This window comes from Asparagus officinalis, chromosome 7, assembly GCF_001876935.1.
Source record: "Asparagus officinalis chromosome 7, Aspof.V1, whole genome shotgun sequence".
Classification (NCBI taxonomy): Eukaryota; Viridiplantae; Streptophyta; class Magnoliopsida; order Asparagales; family Asparagaceae; genus Asparagus; species Asparagus officinalis.
Genome location: NC_033800.1, coordinates 144,510,192 through 144,525,128, shown reverse-complemented (window position 1 = coordinate 144,525,128; position 14,937 = coordinate 144,510,192). Strand labels below are relative to the sequence as shown.

The window sequence follows — 14,937 nt, the reverse complement described above, 5'->3', positions numbered from 1 at the left end:
CAACCAAACAGCCCCTCAATGAACTGGTCTTTATGCTCCGTGGATGAAAAATGATACAGGCACAAAAAATTCAAGGGGAGCCCCTGCACTGTAGTTAGGGGGTGTGGTCGGAGGTGTACTCGAGGGTGTGCCTGTAGCACCTTTCTTTGTGGAATATCGATTCAGCTTGTGATCCTGTGTGCAATATTGAATTTGTGCAGATTTGCTCAACATAACTCGGAAAGTGGAAGTCTTTATATTTACAGGTTACGTTTGATTGGGGACTTTATTTGTCTCGTTATAGTCTGGAGATATAATTATACTGGACACTTTAGTGAGGTTAATTTTTAACAATATATTTGGTTCAATTTGTTATAAACACTTCTAATAGCTATATCATATTTGAAAACTTTCATTATAAAGTAGTAGAGGATTAGAATATGACAACAAATGTACACAAACACTCTTCTGCCTGTCTGCCATGTCTTAGTCAAATTTTAACAGTGTTTCAGGTAAATTGTTGCTGCCGAGCATCTAATTTGTCTAAGGGGCTGTTTGGTTGGCATTTTTTGCCCTTGTAAAGCTGTCAAAACTGACAAAAGCTGTCAGTTTTTGCAGCTTCACCTGCAAAAACGCCTATTTTTGAGCGTTTTTGCAGGTAAAGCTGCCAAAACTGACAACTTTTGTCAGTTTTGGCAGCTTTACAAGAGCAAAAAAATGCCAACCAACCTAAATGTTTTGTTCAAGAAATTCATCAAAAGTGTCTGACACCACCAAACATAATTAGCCACATGCAATTTTAAAAATTAAGTTGTTTTCCGATTTCTTTTTTGTGCTGAGCTCTGAATCTTCTGATCTTCTTCCTTTTTCATTTTCATTTTTATTTTTCCCGGGCACATGAGGGCTACAGGCCAATGAAATAATTAGGGAGCAAAACTATGTGATGTTAGGGAAATTAAGACACTCCACTCCCATATTTAGTCCAAGATCTCTGGACTATTATATCGATCTAGCCCCTCCAAACTTGTAAACTAAACACCTCACTATTTTATTTTAAAGTTTTATCAACTTAAAATAGTACCTAATCTATTTAAAGTTTTATCATAAGACCTTTTAATAGAAATTAAATATTTTGAATATTTTTATATTAATTATAGTACAAATAGAGTGCAATGAAAAGATGTAAGAGAAGTAGCTAAATTATCGGATCAATATTTTCAGTAAGACACATTTTCTGATTTGGTATTTTAAATTTCTCCAATTATTAACATATTAATCCTAAATTTTTACTTGCAATAAGGGATGTATGCTCGTTGCTGGCGAAGACTTTGGTGTGAAAGTGCCGCGTGCCGCCAGCGAAGATTTTTGTGTGAAAGCATCGTGTGATCATTACATGACTTTTATGGACCCTTTTAAGCGTAGTTGGCGCATAATATAGGAATCAAACTCTATTAGGGAGCGATGCTACTTTGCCATGTGAACTACTGGGTCGCCCCACCTTTTAATTAAACAGTTACGTGACTAACATAACGATACTGCAAGAATGAACAACGATTAATAGTTTGAAATTTATTAGGTATCCAGGCACAACCTGGAACTATATATATATTTTACTTAATTGAGAAGTTTATATTGTTTGATTAATGAATACCCTTTAAAAATTACACGAGTGTGTTAGAAAACGGTGCAAATCAACTAATTTAGTTGGATCATCAATCAAACAATAAAATTCTGATATGGATCATATCCACAGCTCATATATTCAATTCGTTTGATTTATTGCATTAATTAAACAAAAAATTAAACCCCACCAATGTAATCAAACTTGACAAGAACAACCTAAAGTTTTTTAGTTGGGCCTATTATTATTAACACACATTCCGTTTCTTTTTCTTGATTCTATCTATAACGAACCTGTCAATTTTTTTCTCCATATAGGAAAGTGCGTTTATAAAATAGTTTATTGCCATCCACATATGAATAAACCTACACAAATAATGATTTTCTTTAACAAATTGGCATTTTTATTATTTTAAAATTGAATAAAGAACGAAATACTTTTGGCATTTCTTCAAACTAACAAGCGGCATAGAGCAACCTCCTCAATCATCCCACTAACTACCAAACCTAATCCCATTTTAAACTAATTCAAAATAAATTCATTTCAAACTCCAAACTGCACCCAAACCGCCACCCCAAGCAACCAAAGAAAGCATAGCCTGTTCCTTAGTGGAGGTCCCAATATTAAGTCCAATTATTGATAGGTTGTTATCCCTCGTGCAGTAATGAGCACGGGAAGCACTATTTCCAGCTCACTTTCCCCCTCTTTTCGTCACAAGCCGTCTCGGCCTCGCCTTCCCCGCTTCCACTCACCTCCCTACTCTTTCACCTCACAGTTATTACCAACCGTTTGTTTTGCTTATCTAACATCTAAATCTAAATATTTACAGAATTGCCCACAAAAAAAGAAAAGAAAGTCTTCCTGAGATTTGCAAGATTAATATTAGCTTTCACGTTCAAGTTAATTCTGAATTTAAATTATAAAAGAGTTGGATAAGTATCATTTTTACAGCCTTATGAGGTTTCTGTGTCAACTTTAAATTTCATAGACGTTTTTTTTTCCTTTAAATTTACCTTCTTTTCTAGTTTAAGATTTAACGGCTCGAAGTGAAAATTATATTTTAACCAATCTCAAAGAATACGGAGACAAATTACCAATATTAAATTTAGGGGCGTATTCTGCAAATAACATAAATTCAGGGCTATTACATTAAAAACGCGCGGCCCTAAAAATCCGTTTCTCCGTCGTTTTCTCGCTTGGTCATCACCGGAGGTGACCACATCCTCACTCACTCTTCCCCTTATCCTTCCAAAGGCCTCACCTTTAAATACCGACCCCCGAATTTTTTCCAACCTCAAAAAAAATCTCAAACTCGCCAGCCTCTAATGGCCGCCGTCAGGGAGCGTAGGCTCAATCTAAGGCCCTCGAACTCCGCCTCGCCGGAATCTCCGAGCCGCCCGCCGCCTCAGCGCGCGCCGCGCACACCGCGCACCGCCTCCTCTTTCCCTCTCGCCTCCTCTCCCCTCCAACGCCGCCGCGGCGACTACAAACTGTCCGACTTCGACAAGCTCGGCGTCCTCGCACGGCAAGCGGCGGCACGCGTCTACAAAGGTCCGCCACGCCGCCGGAGCAACGCCGTCCACCCGCCCTCAAGGTCCTGCTCTCCGTCGACTCTCCGTCCGCGAGATCAACCCACCCGGCCCTCGCACAGCCTGGCACGTCGTTCAGTTCCTTCGCCGCCGTATTCCGCCGCCTCCGGCGACGCCCGCTCTCCTGCTGCGAGTTCATGGACGCTCGGGTCCCTGATCGCGCGGATCGGCGCTTCCCGAGCTCCGCCCTCGCCGAGATCGCCGCCCACAACCTAGCCGGCCTCCACTACCTGCCACAGCCAAAAGAATCGTCCATCGCCGACATCAAGCCCTCAAAATCTCTTGCCCTCAACTCGCGCCGCGAGTAATCAAGATCGCGACTTCGGGAGTGAGCGAAGCATCATGCGACGGACACGCTGGACCCGTGCCGGGTCCTTACGTCGCGCAACGTGCGCGTACATGAGTCCGCGAGAGGTTCGATCCGGAGAATATGGGCGGAAGTACGACGCCTACGCCTGGGCTGACGTGGTGGAGTTTGGCGGGCTGTACATCTTGCGAGCCCTGCTATTTGGGCCACTTCCTCTTGCTGCCCGGTGGGTCCAGAGGCCGGACTGGCGAACGCTTGATGTGCGTCGATGCTGCCTTCGGGGAGGCGCCGGCGGTGCCGGGCGGGCTAGGCGACGGAGGGGTTCAGGGGTTTCGTCGGCGTGCCTGGCTGCAGAAAGAGGCGGGAAGGAGGTGGCGGTGAAGGAGGCTTGATTGTGCAGGCAGCGCCGTTTTTTGGCGGGAAGGACCGGCGCGGGGCGTGCGGAAGGGCTTTGTAGAGAGGCCGGTGAGGGCCGCGGCCGGCGAGGTTTGAGCGGCGGAGGCGTGTTTTGGGAATTGTGTATAGATGGATCGGTCCCCGGGAATGATCGGCAGGATCCTTTAGATTTTCTTTTGTTTTATTTTAATTTTTTTAATTTTTTATTTGTTGGGTGAGACTAATGCCTGAGATTCTTGTTGTACTTTCTTGTTCGATAACAAATTAATTATACCATGAGTTAATTGTAGATAAGGAGTTTAGCTTGATGCCGCTTAGAAATAATTAATGGGAGAAATGATGGGTATTTGATAGAGAGATGACATCTACAATTTAATATTGGATAATGCTAACTAAATTGTTAGTGGTTGCATGAGTAAACAATATTTTTTATTTTTATTTTTTTTGATTTCAGAATCAAATTCAAAATCATAGGAGCAAACCTTTAAACGGTCTAAATCACTAACAAGTGATAATTATTTCGATATATGTTTTCTTTTCTCACACTTTACCTATAATTATAGTACAAACATAATAATTCTTTTTAGCTTGTTCCAACAAGCATATAGATACCGAGTCCATTGCATCACGTAGGTAACAATTGTACTATCTTTTCGTTACAAGAGACAAAAAGTGAGATTCTAAGAATGATCCAGATATGGGTTTTTTGTTTTTGTTTTTTACGATACAAAAATAACTCTAGAGTTTGTACGGTGCTTAATTATTATTAGATTCATGATCCAGATATAGTTTTATGGTAATTATTATGAAACTCCCTTCAGGTTGAGAGTTTATCATGCACCCTCAAATGTTATTTTTTCATTGCAAAAATATCGTGCGGTTATAAAGCCGTTAAAACCTATTTGTGAAGAATAGTGAAAAAGTAGAGGTAGAAGTACTCGTCGAATCATAAAAATCTCTGTGTTTATGTTGTTGCTTACTCTCTCCTATTGTGTGTGCTATTATGCTCTGGTACTTCCCCAGTAGGTACTTTAGAGGAAAGTGTACAAATTAGATTGATTTTAACAATTTATTGACAACAAGAGGTGTTGTAATGAAAAAAAGTAGCGTTAGGAGATTTCATAATAAAATCGCTCAAATCTGAAGGAGTTTTCATAATATTTACCCTATTTTTATTATAAAGAAAATTACTTTATTTTGCAGATGCAAATTGGAGTTTCATAAACTGATGTATACTATGCTTATAAAAACCAATCTTTTCTAACCTTTTACTTCTAAAATTCATCGCATTCTATCGTGCATAATTGATCATTACATGCTAAACCTGAATTCCAAGCTGTTGCTCACAAGAGACACTGATTAGATTTGGATCCTCTCTAATTATGTGGTAATTGGCACATCCAATTATCCCTATGCTTACTCTCAATTCTGATTTCAAGAGCTAAGATGAAATCACGTAAAATTTCCACTATTACAAAACTGCTTGTCACAATAGTAATTTTAAAGATCATAGTGATTTTTAAAATAATATATAGAGCTATACGTGGCTTCATCTCGATCGTCGAAACTTAAATAGAGAGTAAAGATCGACTTAAATGGAGATGATCCAAATCCGACACGGATGAAGGCGGATACGGGATACCGGCCTTCGTGATCGAGTGTGATGCGTCACCAAGAAAATAGAAATGTTAGGGACACACCCACAACCACAATTCAAACCACACCTCTACTCTCTCTATAGTGCATTGGGACCCACATGAAATTTTATTTTTAAAATTTCATGTGGGTCCCAATGCATTATAGAGAGAATAGAGGTGTGGTTTGAATTGTGGTTGAGGGTGTGTACCTAACACCCCTCCCAAGAAAAACCCAAGTCGCGACGTCAATGATTGTGAGTCCCATGAGATCCCACCAAGAAGATTCCAGTGACTGTGACCTGGGTCTTGGACAGGCCATGGGCACATATTCACAGCCCATTACCACAGCCCAATAAAGCGCACTCTATGAACGGCCCAAATATTTGCTTCAAATGCTAAAGGCCCGTTCTAGATAAAAATATCCAACATGCCCCCTCATCCAAACAAACTCCTTGCGCACCAATCACTTACCGATGCTCATCCGAACTCTCCTCCCTCGAGTTCAATACTCACGTCTCCCTCTCCAACCTCAACCTACCGTCAACAAATCCAACATGACAAATTCCGCATTTTCGTCGAACTTCTCGTGTTTCCGCAAGTCCGTGAGGATCAACTCCAGAGGCGTATGTTGTAGCGCAAGACGAAGAGTGAGATACGGAGACGACGAGGTTGAAGATGAAGAGTACGGGCACAACAAGGAGATCGCGATGCTCGAATCATACAGTGAGTCTGCTTGGTCCAAGGCATTATTGGTTCGAGCTTTGGTGGATGGCGAAGAAGAAGAAGTGCTCATTTTTAGAGTATGCCACTTAATTTCTGCCTCTATTTCTTTTCTTACTATACTTCTTGATTATATATTCTTAATGCCACTAGTCTAATTATAGTTTAGACATATCCAGTGTATTCCCAACTTTCCTATTTTGTTTAAGTTCTTTCCTTTTCCCCCCTCTTAGCCTCATCCTTTATAAAACATTCTAATTCTAAAACATTCTAATCTTTAATCTCAATACAACGACATGGATTGTTAAATTTGAAATCAATTTAGCCATTGCAGAAGATAGTCTATTGTTTACAGGATTTAGTTCTCTAAAAGCAATAAAAAAACTCCTTCTTAATTAGTAACAACAGTCCATTTTAAGTGGAATATTTTATTGGTTCTAAATCTAGCACATATTATATCCCATGTGATTTCAGGGGTTCTCATCTTGCTTAAGCTCGAGAACTGCAACGGAGCTATCGAAGAGTGTTCTTCCACAAAAGGCAATCATAAAGTCCATAGATGTGATCAAGGGCCCATTTGATCCTTCCAACATTGAATATTTGGAGAGGGACTTGACATGGGAAACTTTCAAGAGTCGCTTACGAACCAATACGCTTTAGATTAAGGAAAATAATAGGGGCACACCTCCAACCACACCTTCAACCACAACCCCTCTTTTGCTACAGTGCATTAGGACCCACATAAGATTTTTATTTTAAAATCATATGTGGGTCCCAGTGCATTGTAACAAGAGAGGGAGTGTGATCGGAGGTGTGGTTGGCGGTGTGCCCCTAGTGCCTCTCTTAGATTAATGGTTGCATTTTATTACTTTGCGGGCTTGAAGTACTTTTGTTCTATGTAAATGGATGTTTATTTATTTGATAGTAATAGCAGACCTTAGCTCAGCTTCTGTCATATCAAAGTAATCTGCCCATGATTCTTAGTGAAATTGGTGATTAAATAAGAATCTAACGGGAAAACCAAAATTGTACTAATATGACACGAACAAACGAGTACAAAGCTAAAGCCGTGGCAATGCAAAAGAAATCAAAATGGAAAATAACAAAATATTATGCTGAATGAAGAGCTAAACGGAACATATATGATGTTGAACTCTTTTTACTTGACGTAGAACATACAGCAGACACGTTTATGTCAAAGTGGGACAATCGCAAGCCCAAATGCGGGTCTGGTCGAAGAAAATAACTAGTTTCGAAGAAACGGCCGTAACTTTCAAACCGTATGTCAGAATTGGACGAATTATCTATGAAAATCGACTATCTCGACGAGAAGGAACCATCCAAACCCACCCCTTCGGGTTCGGTTTGCGTTTTTCGTTTCGCCAAATTCCTTACGGTTTGAGAGATATTTGTATTTTTATCCGTTTTTTACTATTTTTAGTAATATTTTAAGAGTCTTTTTGTTTAGGAAACAAATCCGATTTGATCTCAGATTTGACCGGTGGACTTTCCTAGTAATAATGAGTCTTTTTAGGAGTTTTAATATTTTAGGAATTCTTTTACTATTTTTGATAGAGTTTGAGTCCTTGAAGGAGTCTTGTTTCTTTTTTCTATTTAAGAAGAGTCTTGTAAGCCCTAGAGGCATAACTTTTGATTAATAAATTTTCTTTTTTCCTCAATATTTCTTCGTGGATTCAAAGCTCTTCGTGGATTCGAAGATTTTCCTTGATGGATTTCGAGGCTACTACTTCCGCGCTATGTCAAGAAAACAGAAATTGTGTCTCTGATGAGAGAATATATATGTTGCAAAAGCTGGAGAGGGGAGAAGAAGAATGAGTTCATCACTGCAGAATGTGTTTGAAGAAAGTCAATAGATATTTAGAAATAGGGTACGTAATGTGCAACATGATCTGGTTAGGTCCTGGATGAGAAGGAGATTATATTTGAGCGTGAAAGTTAGGAAAGAGGGACATACTTAATTTAAAACTGAAGGGAATTTGGGTAGTATAAGTTGTGGTTTAAATTTTATGATTGTCCTGAAAACTGTCTTTACTAGTTTAATTGGATAAATGGCTAATTTCCTTGTTGATAGTAATATAATTTAAATAGGAATGAAAGAATTTTGTTCTCAAACATGTCTATTAAAATGTTAGCTGCCCTGTATTTATATTGCTTTTCATAGGAATAATCTATTTGATGTAATATAATGATATAAATTTGTTTTACATGACTGTTGAATACAGACTTTCTTAATGCTGATTGCAGTCAATTATTTCATGTTTACAAGTTATAAATGTTTATTAATCTCTATTTTCTTCAATATTCAAAGTGACTTTTTTTTCATTTTAAATACATATTTCAAATTAGCTTACTATTGAAGAAAGCTCCTCTTTCTTGGATTTATTGTGCAACACGGTAGAGCATTAATTTCTAAGAACAAGGTTGAATTACGGTGGAGTGTCCCTTTAGATTTATGAAAATTTCATATTCATGCATAAAAATAAATTTTCTTACATGTTTCAGAACTTATAATTCTCAGTCTTCGCTAAACTACCATGAACTCTGGTTTTTTGCACAAAATCACCATAAGCTTTGTATTAGGAAAAAAAAAGCCATGATCAAAATTGCAGAAAAATACCATGAATTATTGGAAATTGTTGCAACATATTAGATGGGTAGAGGGAAATGTAGAAGACACATAAAGTACATAAGGGCACATTGTCCAAAATATGTTTTTTATCCATCCTGCTGTTAGACATGGTAGTTTAGCAAAGTTTATGGTAGTTTTTTCGGCAATTTGTTTCTGTCGATGCCTGCATAATAAAACTATAAGAATACTGATGCAGGGAGTGAGATATCTTTCTTCAAGAATGGAGTATGTCAAGGTGTTGCGTACAAAGACATCTCCGGTGGAAGGTACTATCCAGCAGCGTCAATGTACACAATGCCCAATCAACCTAATTGCGAAGTGAGATTCAATTTTGGTCCAAATTTTGAGTTTTTTCCACAAGATTTCGGAGGCCGTCCAATTCCTAGACCCATGAGTGAGGTTCCTTATCACGACTTCGATGTCAAGGTCGAAGCCCCAAAAGAAAATGGCTTCCATAACTAACAAAAGCTTTTGTTCCCTTTAGTTCTTTCCTAAAGAAGACTTTTTGTTTTTTGATTAGGTATGTAACTTAATTTTGTTTTTTATGTGATGATAATTCTTGAGAGCAAGTTAGTACTGCTGATGATGTGGTATTGTTCGTAAATTAGGTAGTGTTGTTGTTGAAATTATGTTGCCTGCCTCGAGGATGCTAGTGATATCAAGCTATTATTAGTGAAGAAAGTCTCTCTCTCTCTCTCTCTCTCTCTCTCTCTCTCTCTCTCGTTTCTTTTTTTTTCCATTTCCTTTTTCTTCACTCCTGAGCTTTTTTGTTGATCTAAATGAATATATGCAAGATGAGAACCATCATGTGCATGAAGGGAAACGATTAGATGTATGAAGTAAATTTTGGTTTAAAATGATTTTTTTGCTTCAGAGAAACTTGATATCGTGCTATCACTTTGTAGATTAGGTGTTGTTTTTCTTGCAAATTTCTGTTGCCTGTTTTGAGGATGTTACTAATATCGACCAATGTGTTACAGTCAAAAGAGGCTTGAATAAGGATTCTATCAAAGCACTTAAGTAAGGATTCTATTAAAACACCCAATAGAAAAGGGGTGATTTATATGAGTGGCACTAGGGGCATACCACCAACCACAACCTCAACCACACTCCCTTTCTCATTCGCTACAGTGTACTGGACCCCACATGGGATTTTAAAATTTTAAAATCCCATGTGGGGCCCGGTGCACTATAGCGAATGAGAGAGGGAGTGTGGTTAAGGTTGTGGTTGGTGGTGTGTCCCTATCATTTTCCGATTTATATACCATTTATAGGTGGCTAGAGAGTTGGGTTGGTAGATCATCCCCACCCCTCTAGGAATGGTTCTGATGGGATCCCTATTACTTGGGGTGACTTTGTCGATCTAAAATGAATATCTTCAACATGAGGTAACAGTGTAAGCTTACGTGGTTATTTCCATTGTATATTCAATTCTGAGCATTAGCTGGAAAGTTTAAGCATTATTAGTGAATGCCAACCAATTTCAAGTCTTAATCAGCAATAAAAGCTTAAGATAGGCTTGTTATTTGCAAGGTGGGGGGCCATAATGTATTTGTTACTTCATTCAAGATTTTATCTTCATTATCTCGATTTTCATGATAGTTCTGCATAACGCATGCATAGACTTCTTTGGGTATATGAAGATGGAATGAAAAGGAAAGGTGCATAAATTCTCCACCCAAATTGCCTTATCTTCTCCTCTCATAAGAAAACAAATCAATACCTTGTCCATTTTCAAAATATCTTTGCGCCATGGAGAGAGTACTGAAGGATAATATCCCTCTAACATTAAGCAAACATCTCTCTTCTGCACCAAAAGTAAGCCATGCCTTCATGTTCTCTTAACCGATCATTGGCTACCCTCTCTCTCCCTCTCACTCACTCTATCTCTTCAAAAACTTCAGTTCAAATACCGCAATCTCCTTCTAAGCAAAGTTCTAATTTGGTAATTTCAGATGATTCTTTTACTATTGCTGCCATCGTCGAAGCTGTTAGCCTTGCAAATGCAGCTGCTGAGGCTGCGAAAGACGCAGTTTCTTCTGCTCTTGTGCTTGAACAGCTTGAGATTGGAGGAGGAGATGGTTGCCGGAGGAGGAGGAGAATGAGGAAGAGGAAGAGGATGATGGGTGTATTTAGCTATTTTGAAGATGACGAAGGCTTAGGTGGAAATGTAGTTAAGGGATCTTTGTCGAAGTCAGAGAGATCTCGGTATCTGACACGGAGACAAGAGGCTGAGTTTTCGGTCTCTCTCAAGGTATTTGGAACAATTTCATCCCTTAATCCTAAACAGATTATCAAATGTTAGATACTTAGAAGACATATTTGAGTGAGCAAGTTTTATAATATAATTGAAGGGTATTAACATTATGTACCGTTCACCCTTTTTGATAAATACGTTCACCCTTTTTGATAAATACAACAGTGAAAAACTAAATGGGTCTCATTGGAGATTGGTATTTGGATATCGCTCTTCAAGTTATGCAAGCCCCATTTGGGTATTGTTCTTCAAAACTAACAAGATATTACGCTGTTTTACACCATCTAAGCAGCAACCTACAACAGAAATTAATCATGCAAAATATCAAAATCATGTGATTACTCATAGGGGGGAAAAACCATTTTTATAGGGAATTTGAAGACCATATCACACAGTTTGGAACCATCAAAGTAGAAGACATCCCAAAAATAGCACAACATCCTCTAATAGAAAAGCATGTAATCCATCCTTGTTACAATAAGAATGTCTTATAAACAGTTATTGCTAACTATATCCAAATGATAGTTTAGATTTACACATAATTAGTCCTTGTGAACTGCCATCATCATTATGTAAACATCCAATTGTCATCTACATAATGAAATCTGCATTATGCTTTGATTTCTCCACATTTCCAATTTCCACATTGGCAAATACCATATGCAATCAAATTTTATAAAATTTTCTTATTGGATAAAAGCACGATCTTCAACGAATTTGGTATACCTGCAGGTTGGAGCTATGCTAGAGGATACGGACTCAATAAGTAATAATACAACAGCCGAAGCAATTGAGAGGAGGGGGAAAGCTGACAAAGCTTGCCTGAGAGCAAGGGAGTGCAGAGAGAGGATCACTCTGAGCTATAAAAGGCTTGTTGAAACACCACATATGCTCTCTATTCGCAAAGGGCTGAGTCTGCAGGATCTCATCCAGGTTGAACCCATGTTCCTCTAAAACTTTCTCTAAAACTTTCAGGTAGTGGATAATATGCCCAAGGTCCAATCCAAGTGATAACGTAGTCTTAACATGAGTCCCAAGCATCGGCTTAGGCAATATATGGATGTTAGATTTGGGGTCTATCTTCACTTGGCTCGTAGGCTCCTTTTTGCATCGTAACCAATACGTTAGGTGTGAGCTTTACAGCAACTGCCATTGGACTAAAGCTGTTATTCAACTATTTCAGATTGAGCATCAAGTTAAATTGTTTCAGATTACAGCCATTGACTAAAATAGCACTTGCTGTCAACTCGTTCCAAAGTCTAAACACGGGATAGTAGAATAATTCACTAACTTTAACTGTTTGAAACTAAAAGGAGAAGAATTCCTCTTGAACATTTTGTCTACGAGACTACAACTACACCACAATGGATGGTGCTTAAAAACCTGATATTTTCCATAATGATAGTATAAGATGGAAACACAACCAAACAAAACCAAAAATGACGAACTTGTCTAGAATCAAGAAGTTAGAAAGGTTGAATAGAAAACCATATAGATGAATCCAACAAAAGCCCATGGTTATACACTGTTTTCAGAACTTTACGCGTCTTATAAGTCATGAAAGCTTACAGTATACAACATCCATGAATATGTACAACATAAGATACAAACAGCAGCTGCAACAAACCATTTTCATTTCATATAAGACACAATTTTTCCACAACAGAGTCACCAGATAATTTCTCATACAAGCGATAGATTAGAGTAGACTTCGACATTTGAGGCTCCCTCTCCAAAACAGCGATTATATCCTTTTGAGAAATATTTCGTGCAACTTTGGACTGCGATATGGCTGCTGGGCTCCTCCCAAATCTTCTACTACCCCCTGAAACTCAAACCTCCAAATTGTATACCTGGTCTATTCCATTTAAGAAAGGAAGATCACTGAATGCAAGTAAGAGTACATCATCCCCCCAACAGCAGCTCGGGCTGCAACATTTGCTGTTGTTGTTCTCATCTTGTCATCCTCTTCCTTGTTGGCCTGAATGCAAGTAAGAATACTGAAGACAGGAAAGGGAATATTTTTTTCCAATAAGCACAAGTTTACTTCACCTAATATTACCTTGTTGGCCTTTGATCGGCCATCATCCTTGTCCTTGTCTACATCTGACCCATTGCCATCAGACTGCAATTAAAGAAAAAAGTATTAGCTTGCAATGTATAGATCAGAAGACCTCAGGAAAGAAGTGTTAGATAAGTATCAGAAAGATTAGCAGTTTTGACTTAATAAACCTTAATAAACCTCAGGAGTCGTCCACGGGCGGCCGATGGAGGAGCGGCGGCGGAAGGAGGAGTCGGGACGGAGGAGGAGTCGGGCGCGGCGGTAGAGGAGCGGTGGCCGATGGAGGAGTCGGGGCGGGCAGGCAGCGGGCGGCGGAGGAGGAGTCGGTGGAGCGCGCGGTTGGAGGAAGGGAAGACGGGCGCAGGCCGATGGAGGATTCGGGGGCGGAGGAGGAGTCGGGGGCGGGCGGGCGGCAGAGGAGCGGCGGCCGATCGGAGGAGTGCGCGGCGGCGGCGGCTGGGCGGCGGGGGAGGAGGAGTCGGGCGCGGTGGAGGAAGCGAACGGGGCGGGGCGGAGGAGGAGTCGGGGAGGCGGCGAGAACGAGGAGGCGGGCGTCAAGCGGGCGGGCGGGCGGGAGGAGTGAGATTGAGAGCAGGGGAGGGAAGGGAGAGAAGAGCTTGAGATTGAGGGGATGGGGGGGGGGGGGGGGGGGCGTTGCCTGAGAAGGCGGTGATTTTGGGGGGAAAGAAAGAGTGAGGGGGCTGTAGCAGCATTATTAAGGCTGCAAAAGATGGGTAGCTTTTTTGGGCATAAATTTCCTTTCCTAAAGCCAATTTAGATGGGCAAAGTCAAAGCGGCTCACAAAGCTCCACCCTCACTACGGCAAGGAGATTGGGTATGGCTTGGTAGCGCAAGGGGCATAGCCCAATTTTCGCCTCTAATATTATATATATATATATACTAGAGAGAAAAATGGTATACTTGGTAACAAAGGCATCCTTGGTAGTGATGTGGACACAAGGTCTTGTGCCATAGGCATCAGGCAGCTTGAAGATGGTAGGGCCTCACGAAACTTCAAGGTGTTGATGTAATGCGAGCAAAGATGTGTCCAGCACAGGCTACCAAAGGATCGGCTTGGGCCGGCAAAGTAATAGCGCCATATTGCCTATATATTATAAATATATAATATATTATATATATATATATATATATATTATATATATAAGAGAGAGAGAGAGAGAGAGAGAGAAGCAACCGTGTAAACACGACATTTTTTTCCTACTACAATAATCCTGGTTTAACTTCTGTAGTTTTTTTTTAAATTTTTTGGATTGCTACAGTATCCCGCTTCTTCTACAGTATTCATGTGTGCTACAATAATACTTTTTCAAAAAATTGTGTCATGTTTCATGTTTGCTACAATAATAATGCAACAGTAAATGCTGCTGAAGCATTTACTGTAGTATGAATAGTGAATCTTAGGTTTTCCCATTTGTATAGAGGAGTATACACACACACTAACTAGTGTGCACCCCGTGCAGAGCACAACCCCTTTTTTTTATTTTTGCTGCAATAATTCCTTTTTTAATGCTACAGTGTTTTTTTTGTAAAATGCTATAATGGTTTTTAAAATAGTATTCTGTTTTGTGCTACAGTGATATTACTATAGTAATTCACTGTAGTATTTACTGTTGTATGAATAGTAAATCTTTGGATCTTCTTGTAGTATAAAGGAATAGATACTAAAGCAACTTTCATCGGTTGCAGGATTGACAAGTG

At 39.6% G+C, this 14,937-nt stretch overlaps 3 protein-coding genes across 3 annotated transcripts; 2 read left to right on the top strand and 1 right to left on the bottom strand.

Moving 5' to 3' along the window:
- On the top strand, nt 5,974-7,194 carry LOC109849185. The gene is made up of 2 exons (XM_020418998.1): nt 5,974-6,329; nt 6,724-7,194. The coding sequence occupies exons 1-2, from the start codon at nt 6,003-6,005 to the stop codon at nt 6,907-6,909; spliced, it is 513 nt and encodes a 170-aa protein (XP_020274587.1). The 5' UTR covers nt 5,974-6,002; the 3' UTR covers nt 6,910-7,194.
- On the top strand, nt 10,515-12,167 carry LOC109847903 (RNA polymerase sigma factor sigD, chloroplastic-like). Its single transcript, XM_020417135.1, has 4 exons — nt 10,515-10,560; nt 10,855-11,153; nt 11,889-12,089; nt 12,132-12,167. The coding sequence occupies exons 1-4, from the start codon at nt 10,515-10,517 to the stop codon at nt 12,165-12,167; spliced, it is 582 nt and encodes a 193-aa protein (XP_020272724.1).
- Nucleotides 12,810-14,318, bottom strand: LOC109847902. The gene is made up of 4 exons (XM_020417134.1): nt 14,281-14,318; nt 13,389-13,674; nt 13,219-13,281; nt 12,810-13,137 (listed from the first exon to the last, which is right to left on the bottom strand). The coding sequence occupies exons 1-4, from the start codon at nt 14,316-14,318 to the stop codon at nt 13,024-13,026; spliced, it is 501 nt and encodes a 166-aa protein (XP_020272723.1). The 3' UTR covers nt 12,810-13,023.

Excerpts from the sequence above, each read along its gene's own strand:
- LOC109849185 (XM_020418998.1), top strand. The coding sequence starts at position 6,003 with ATGCTCATCCGAACTCTCCTCCCTCGAGTTCAATACTCACGTCTCCCT. Across the intron at positions 6,330-6,723 it reads AAGAAGTGCTCATTTTTAGA|GGGTTCTCATCTTGCTTAAG; the intron begins GTATGCCACTTA and ends ATGTGATTTCAG.
- LOC109847902 (XM_020417134.1), bottom strand. The coding sequence starts at position 14,318 with ATGGCGCTATTACTTTGCCGGCCCAAGCCGATCCTTTG. Across the intron at positions 13,675-14,280 it reads CGGCCCAAGCCGATCCTTTG|CCGCCGCCGCCGCGCACTCC; the intron begins GTAGCCTGTGCT and ends CCCGCCGCCCAG. Across the intron at positions 13,138-13,218 it reads GCCGATCAAAGGCCAACAAG|GCCAACAAGGAAGAGGATGA; the intron begins GTAATATTAGGT and ends ACTTGCATTCAG.
- LOC109847903 (XM_020417135.1), top strand. The coding sequence starts at position 10,515 with ATGCATAGACTTCTTTGGGTATATGAAGATGGAATGAAAAGGAAAG. Across the intron at positions 10,561-10,854 it reads AGATGGAATGAAAAGGAAAG|ATGATTCTTTTACTATTGCT; the intron begins GTGCATAAATTC and ends TGGTAATTTCAG. Across the intron at positions 12,090-12,131 it reads GTCTGCAGGATCTCATCCAG|GTAGTGGATAATATGCCCAA; the intron begins GTTGAACCCATG and ends TAAAACTTTCAG.